This window comes from Ictalurus punctatus, chromosome 3, assembly GCF_001660625.3.
Source record: "Ictalurus punctatus breed USDA103 chromosome 3, Coco_2.0, whole genome shotgun sequence".
NCBI classification, from domain to species: domain Eukaryota; kingdom Metazoa; phylum Chordata; class Actinopteri; order Siluriformes; family Ictaluridae; genus Ictalurus; species Ictalurus punctatus.
The window spans coordinates 36,356,940-36,365,484 of record NC_030418.2 but is presented as its reverse complement, the minus strand read 5'-3'; the positions used below and the strand labels follow the sequence as shown (position 1 = coordinate 36,365,484).

Sequence of the window (8,545 nt, the reverse complement as noted above, 5' to 3'; positions counted from 1 at the left end):
TTCTCTACACTGCACTTAATCACTGCAGGTTTTATATATAGAGGTCATTCTACACACACACACACACACACACACACACACACACACACACACACACACACACACACACACAGCTGTGGTGTTTGTGTAAATGATAGTGTTGGAAGAGCACAGCACATCATTACTGTCACTGAGTTAAAGTGTGTGTGTGTGTGTGTGTGTGTGTGTGTGTGTGTGTGTTCTCTCCTGCAGAGGGTGAGTGAGAAAGTGGGCGGAGCTGAAGGAACCAAACTCGACACTGACTTCACAGAAATGGAGAAGGTGAGTTTATTTATCTATATATTTGTTTGTTTGTTTGTTTGTTTGTTTGTTTGTTTGTTTGTTGTTTAGAAGTGTTCTTACACAATTTTCTTTGTTTTTATTGTATTTTTGTGTGTTTTGTCTGTAGAAGGTGGACGTTACGAGCAGAGCCGTGCTGGACATCATGACCAAAACTACAGAATACCTACAGCCCAATCCGGGTACACACACACACACACACACACACACACACACACACACACACACACACAATGTACTAAACATCATTTATGGTGTCTTCTGATTGTCTGAGGGCTGTAGGTAGAGTAACACATACAGGTGTGTGTGTGTGTGTGTGTGTGTGTGTGTGTGTGTGTGTGTATTAGCGACCCGTGCTAAGATGAGTATGATGAGCTCCATGTCGAAGATCCGTGGAGGTGATAAGGGGCCGGGATACACTCAGACGGAGACGGTGCTGGGCGAGGCCATGCAGAAGTTCGGCCGCGAGCTCGGGGACGAGTCCAGCTTCGGTAATTAACCCCCCGTACACCACAGCGCTGGTAAATACATTATCGTTTCTATAGTAACGGCTCGTCCACAGGGACTTGTGTGGAGGAAAGTAATCCACTTCGGGACGATGCACTTACTGTAACATCCTAAAATAATACACTTCCCTCCGCGTCCTGCCGCCTCACACCGCCCCAGCGGGGGTTATTAACCCGTAACAGGACGCTCCGTCAAGGTCAAGGTCAAGTTTATTAAAACGTTGTTGCAGGACACCAAACCCAGTAAGCCGGTTTAAATAAATAATCAAAATGCTATAAAAATCAAATGAATATACATATAACCTCTTTATCTGCTTGACTTCTCCATCGTTCTCTCACTCCGTATCTAAATCCGTTCCTGCCTTCTCATCGCTTTCCTTATACGGTCACAGCTTCCTGTTTCATTAACCCACTCTGCATGCTGATTGGTTCCAAACGCTGCTGGATAGAAATGCCCACGCGAACGTGTGGATAGAAATGCCCACGCGAACGTGTGGATAGAAATGCCCACGCGAACGTGTGGATAGAAATGCCCACGCGAACGTGTGCGCATCGAGTTAACACGGACGTTAACGTTATTTTACTGGTCCTCAGTCAGAATGGGAAGGGTGATGAAGTCCAGCGCTGTTCTCTGTGCTGAGTCAGTGATGAGTGTGGAGGCCATTTTGTTCAGTTAAACCCAGTGATTGTGATCATTACACCTCGCACTGTTCATGCAGGAACGTATCGGTGACGTGCCAGACTCCTGGTAGATTTATTTCACCTCTCGCCATCTTCTCACTCGGACTTCGTCACATCACTTTCAGATTTTTACAGTTTTAAACTCTCTCTTGCTTTTCAGTTACAGTGTCTTCTGTTCGACAGCGAAGAGAAAATAAACACACGGTTTCCTTCTTCAGTCCGCATTTTCTACACCTGGTTTAATTTGAAGGGAAGTGTGTGTGTGTTTAAGGGCAGTTCAGGGTGTAGATGTGCTGAAAATCCCGGTTTATTAAAGATTTTAATAACCGGGATGTGGAGCTCAGAAGATCCTCAAACAGCCGCGGAACCCGACTCTGAACACCAGCAACTTTCCCCACGGAACACTGACGCAGCTGTCGGGGTTAAAGTCACCGAGAATACACACCATCAACGTACGTGTGTGTGTGTGTGTGTGTGTGTGTGTGTGTGTGTGTGTGTGTCAGGTCTAGCTCTGATTGATGCTGGAGAAGCTATGAGAGAGCTGGGTGAGGTGAAGGATGCTTTGGACATGGAGGTGAAGCAGAACTTCATCGATCCGATGCAGGTGCTGCATGATAAAGACCTGAAGGAGATCCAGGTACACAAAATGATGTTCAATTATTTTATTAAATTAGGGATTTATAATGAATGAATCAGTTTATTCTCATTATTTAAAAAAAATGTTTTTATTAGACTGAGAGTTTTGTTCCATCATTTTATCAGTGTCACACTGCCCCCTGGTGGGAGATTGGGTTTAGTGCAAGTGCTGGTTAAAGTGTGTGTGTGTGTGTGTGTGTGTGTGTGTGTGTGTGTAGCACCATCTGAAGAAGGTGGAGGGTCGGCGTCTGGACTTCGACTATAAGAAGAAGCGTCAGGGGAAGGTGACTGAAGATGAGATCAAGCAGGCGCTGGAGAAATTCTACGACTCGAAGGACATCGCTGAGCAGAGCATGTACAACCTGCTGGAGAGCGACGTGAGGACCGCGTGTGTGTGTAAGAGTGTGGGTTTTTGTACAGCTTGTTGTTTTAAAATTTAGAGCTGTGTGTGTGTGTGTGTGTGTGTGTGTGTGTGCGTGCGTGCGTGTGCACGCGCAGGTGGAGCAGGTGAGTCAGCTGGCTGCTCTGGTGCAGGCTCAGGTGAATTATCACAGACAGGCGGCGGAAATCCTGCAGCAGCTCTCCAGCAAGATTGATGACAGGTTTGTGTGTGTGTGTGTGTGTGTGTGTGCACGTTTTAATGTAAAAGAAGAAGAATAATCATCATAACGTTGTCATCATTACGTGAATAATTAAAGCGAGGTGTTTTACAGAATTCGAGAAGCTTCCAGTAAGCCGAGGAAAGAGTACACGCCCAAACCGCGCTCTTCACTTGACTTCTCCTCTACTGAGAGTCACAACGGGGGATTGGGACACAGCCTAGCCGGCTCACGCTCCCCGGGTCAGCTTAACACTTTTTTTCATCTCTCTCTCGTCCTGCGTTCACACAAGCGAGCGATAAAGCGCGAGCTCGTCTCGACTCGTTCCTCGGTCGATCCTACAGCGTGTGCGTGGTACCACCTTCCCTCACTTCACTTCCTGTCCACGACTTCAGCTCCTACAGCGAAGTCGGCGGTAGCGATGAGACGCTCGATACTTTCACAAGCCGTCTGGAGAACTCGAAGTGCTGACGTTTGGAGAGCGAGAGCGCGCGTGAGAGCGCGTGAGAGCGCGTGAGAGCATTTGTAAACTGACTTGATATTCTTGTAATAGTAAAGCTCTAAGGCAAGGCTCATCAGTCTTACCCATAATGCTCCGGTGTGGCTGCAGGCTTTCTTTCCACCTCTCATCCACTTGTTCAGTCGGTTCAGTTTAGTCTCCCATCACGATCATGTCTGCCTCCAGTGTGTCTGGACCGAAAGCCTGCAGCTGCACGGCTCTTTGAGGATAAGATTGAAGACCCCTGCTCTACAGTGTGAAATTACTTCCATCTGGAATCCACAACTACTGTGAGAGAGCGATACGTTGTGCGATCGGCAGCTTTCCTCACACGCGTCGTTGTCTACGAGTCGGCGTTTTGAGACGGGGCGTTACAGACGGAGGTGTAACCGCTCATGCTGGATCACTTTAAACGCGGCGTGTGTGAAACCCAGCGAATAACACACTGTTCTGGTGTAGCTGGGGTATTCGCAGGCCATTTTAAGCAACGTGACTTATTCAAAACGTTGGTAATGCATGTACGCTTACTTGAACGCTACGTGGCGATGAATCAAAGCCGAAGACGCTCTGTAGCGTATTTACACTGCGCTCTCACTTCGAAACCGCGAGTGTTCAGTGACGGATTAAAGGGGTATTTCAGCCAAGCATGAAAACTCCGTCATCGATCACTCGCTCCTCCTCGTGTCGTTCCAAACCCGTAAGACTTCCCTTCGTCTTCCGGACACAGACCAAGACGTTTTTAACGAAACCTGGGAGATTTCCGTCTCTCCGTTTACAGTCCAGTAACCAAAACTCCAAAAAGTTCATAAAGGCATCGTAGAAGTAATCCACGTGACTCCAGGGGTTTAATCCTAATTTTATGACCTACTGGGAAACCAGATCAGCTGTATATCCAAACCTTTACCCTGTGCTGTGGCCAAAAACGTATCAGCAGGAACAGGGAAAGATCCCAGTACAGCACAACAATCCGTTTCTTAAATATAAACGATGATTCAGTCTCTGTTCTGTGTTTGTACCTGAGCTTCCAGTTGCATAATCACATTCATGCTCATTGAGATATTTAGGCCGATCTTTCCCCGTCCCGTGTTATTCGTACCTTACTGCACAGAACAACGGTACATTTTAAATGCATTTAATATCGGCTAAAATGCAAGCCTTATCTTATAACCCCTTATTCAGCTACAGAAATCTTTGGAGCCCTTGTTCAAAACAGAACTATCATATTTACATTTATTCGCCATGTGTGACATCACATGACACGATTTTAATACACTTTATTATAATTCTTAACATTTTATTATTGCAAATGTATGTAGTGTTTTAATATGAATGGCCAGAAGGGGTCGCTAGTTAATCATACACTGTAATAAATTGTGTACCGTAGTATGTTGTACACTGTAGTAAATCGTATAATTCCATTTCATTCATATAGCACTTTTAACAACGGACATTCACACAGCAGCTTTTCAGAAATATATCAATTCCTGATGTAAATTTTAAATGTATGGATTTATCCCTAACGAGCAGCCAGAGGCGATGGTGGCAAAGAAAAACTCTGAGTTCCTCACGGACTTAAACACTGAGACTGTGTCTGAGTCCCGAACACTAATAGGAAGACTGTTCCATAACTGTGGGGCTCTATAAGAGAAAGATCTTCCCCCTGCTGTAGCCTTCACTATTCCAGGTACCAACAAATAACCTGCACCTTTTGATCTAAGTAGGCGTGGCGGATCACAAAAGACCAAAAGTTCTCTCGGGTACTGTGTTATAGGTCAATAATAGTATTTTATAATCAGTGTGAGATTTCACTGGGAGTCAATGCAGTGTGGATAAGATCGGTGTGATGTGTCGTATCTTCTGGTTCTAGTGAGGACTCTAGCAGCTGCATTCTGGACTAACTGGAGTTTGTTTATGCTCCTACTGGAACATCCAGACAGTAAGACATTACAGTAATCTAGTCTAGAGGTGACGAATGCATGAACTAATATTTCTGCATCATGTAGTGACAATATGTTTCTTATTTTAGAAATATTCCTGAGATGAAAGAAGACTATCCTAGTAATATTATCTACATGAGCATCAGATGATAGACTGGAGTCAATAATCACTCCAAGGTCTTTAACTGCTGCACATGATGAAACAGAAAGACCATCCAGAGTTACTGTGAGATCAGAAAGATTACTTCTAGCTACACGTGGTCCTAGTACAAGTTCTTCTATCTTATCAGAATTAAGTAAGAGGAAGTTAATAATCATCCAACGTCTAATGTCCTTTACACAATCCTCAACTTTACTGAGCTTCTGTCTGTCCTCTGGCTTCACTGAAACATACAGCTGTGTATCATCAGCAGAACAGTGGAAGATCATTCCATGTTTACGAATAATTTGAAGTCTCCATTTACATCTACGAACTGATACATTTCATGAATGTTGTTCCTGTGTAAGTACGAGCAGAGCTGCTGTGTACAACCGTCTCTAAGATCTTGGCGGTGAAGGGGAGGTGTGATATCGGTCTATAGCTGGACAGTAGAGAGGGGTCGAGGTCAGGTTTTTTAATCAGGGGTTTAATCACTGCTAGTTTAAGTGATTTAGGTACACAGCCAGTGCTGAGGGAAGAACTGATTATTTTAAGCAGAGATTCAAAAGATTTTGGTAGTATCTGTAGTAAATCATACTCTGGGTTACATCAAGTCTCTCGGAATAAAAAACACTGGACTGGCCACGCCCACAAGTGACAACAGAAGCGGTTGCGTCACGGCAGAAACAAACTACACGTTACTCACTAGTGTGAACACACATCACCTGTCTCTCTTAATCATCCTGTTCTCTCCAACTTATTATTTCTCTCTCTCTCTGTTTGTGTACTTCTCTCTCTCTCTCTCTCTCTCTCTCTCTCTCTCTCTGTTTGTGTGTACTTCTCTCTCTCTCTCTCTCTCTCTCTCTGTTTGTGTGTACTTCTCTCTCTCTCTCTCTCTCTCTCTCTCTCTCTCTCTGTTTGTGTACTTCTCTCTCTCTCTCTCTCTCTCTCTCTCTGTTTGTGTGTACTTCTCTCTCTCTCTCTCTCTCTCTCTCTCTCTCTCTCTCTCTCTCTCTGTTTGTGTACTTCTCTCTCTCTCTCTCTCTCTCTCTCTGTTTGTGTGTACTTCTCTCTCTCTCTCTCTCTCTCTCTCTCTCTCTCTCTCTCTCTCTCTCTCTCTCTTTGTGTGTACTTCTCTCTCTCTCTCTCTCTCTCTCTCTCTCTCTCTCTTTGTGTGTACTTCTCTCTCTCTCTCTCTCTCTCTCTCTCTCTCTCTCTCTCTCTCTCTCTTCTCTCTTCTTTCTCTCTCTCTCTCTCTCTCTCTCTCTCTCTCTCTAGCTCCTCTGGATCAGCCGTGTTGTCGCGCTCTGTATGATTTCGACCCGGAGAACGAGGGCGAGCTGGGCTTTAAGGAAGGTGACATCATCACGCTGACCAATAAGATTGATGAGAACTGGTATGAAGGGGTGATAAACGGCCAATCAGGTTTCTTCCCTGTCAATTACGTCGATGTGCTGGTGGCTTTGCCGCATTAAATCCACCCTGAACCCTCGACTCCTGTCCTGCACTTCTCCTGGAAAGAGAGAAAACTCAACGCAGTAATAATTAAAGCAGAAAAGGAAAATATTCATCTTTCTGTATTCCCCCATTTCTCTCTTCTCTCTCGTGTTCTGTGCGTCTCTGATATTCTCTCCTTTATTTTCTGCTCTGTTTCATCTTTGTGTATTTTTCTCCGATTCGGTCTCTTTCTTCGCTTTTCCTTCTCTCTGTTCCTCTCTTCTCTCCTTCTTTCTCTCTGTCGTGTTTGTGCATGATGTAAGAAGCGTTTGCACTTTTGAGGAATTTTATGATTTCCAGTTTTATTTTGTGTGACTGTGTTTAAAAAGAAAAAAGAAAAAGTATTTTGTTGTCGGTGAAATGTCCGTCGCCTCCGTGCAGAGACACGGCGAAGTGAAGACGGCTGATGTTTAGTTTCTTCCCTTTGAGCTTCGCTGACCTTTTATTAGGAAAATAAAATTCTAATTTCATTATGGCAAATGGATTATTATATATTTGTCAACTATAATAATAAATTATTTTAATACATCTATAATTTACATAAATACATAAATACTTATTAAAATGTGAATCCATTAAAGTGATGAAGAATTATTATTATTATTATTATTATTATTATTATTATTATTATTATTTTCTGTTTGTGCATGCGGAGTTTCACTCGAACGCATTTCACACGGCTGTAACGTTGCTTTATTTAATTATAATGATAAATTTAATCACAGTATTAAGGGAAAAGAATGTGAAATTTAAACTGTGAAAAAAATGCAATATTAATATTAATAAACGCACAAATCCGTGTGAACGTTAACGTTTCCTGCTGTGTTTCTGTGTGAAGTCAAACTTGAGATTGTTCTCGAGTAATAACCAAACTGTAATTAATCCCCATAACCCGAGAGAAAAACATTACAAAAGAAATAAAAAAAAATAACCAAGCAGTGTGTATTATTTAGATCAGAATATACTCTTACACTTTTTTATTTTATTTTATTTTAGATTAAACAGTATAATTGTGTGTCCTGTTGGATAATTCCCTAATGCAAATGTTTTTGGTGTTTACTGAAATAATCTCATCTAAGTGTCAATCTGGCAACCTTTAAATAACTCCACGTCTAAATATCGATGTTTTACTTATTTGTATGGGTTTTTAAAGCATCTGGCAACACGCACCACAATGAAACCCAAAGAACGTGTGCTTCTCAGATTTATCGAAAAGTTCAAACGAGTAATAACTATAACAGGAAGTTGTTCTAAGCGTCTGAAACACCACTTCTGTATTATCCTGATTGTTAAACGGTACACATTTGTTCGTTAAAATGATATTCAAAATACGATACACAAATAAAATAATCGATCACTGCTTGCTTCTTGTGTTAAATCTTTTCCATCTTCACCGAGCGTAATGATTTAATAACGAGTTTCTCTCTGCATCTTTATAAACTCTTAATGAAGTGGCGTGAAGTACTGTGAGTAATAAATGACTAATATTTAATATTTAACACTATTAACAGTTAAGTTTGGGAATGAAGGGAAGTGTAATGTACACAGGACAGAGATTTGGGAAGGACCAATGGAAAGACACTGAAGGTCATGTGAAGGTCTTCCTGAGCATGGGGAAGAGTGGTGGTTTGTAGCTTATGGATTCTCCACACATGGAAGGTAACGACTCCGGTCATTCTAGCTGCTCGTGTAGCCGGTCTCGGACTGAGAACCAACCCATAAACAGATAACCG

At 42.8% G+C, this 8,545-nt stretch overlaps 1 protein-coding gene across 5 annotated transcripts in view; it reads left to right on the top strand.

Annotated features, from left to right (window-relative positions):
• Positions 1–8,171, top strand: part of sh3gl2a (SH3 domain containing GRB2 like 2a, endophilin A1) — a 24,036-nt gene extending 15,865 nt beyond the window's left edge. For 3 of the 5 annotated variants that reach the window (XM_053679933.1, XM_053679934.1, XM_053679935.1), the window contains 8 exons: positions 232–300; positions 428–500; positions 666–809; positions 2,009–2,142; positions 2,360–2,518; positions 2,640–2,743; positions 2,855–2,982; positions 6,594–8,171. In XM_053679933.1, the coding sequence (XP_053535908.1) occupies positions 232–300; positions 428–500; positions 666–809; positions 2,009–2,142; positions 2,360–2,518; positions 2,640–2,743; positions 2,855–2,982; positions 6,594–6,790 (1,008 nt within the window). In that variant the 3' untranslated portion in view covers positions 6,791–8,171. Of the gene's footprint in view, positions 44–231; positions 301–427; positions 501–665; positions 810–2,008; positions 2,143–2,359; positions 2,519–2,639; positions 2,744–2,854; positions 2,983–6,593 lie in introns of those variants that run through there. The other 2 variants (XM_053679936.1, XR_008396363.1) reach the window with 2 other exon arrangements.
• Positions 8,172–8,545: the final 374 nt, after the last annotated feature.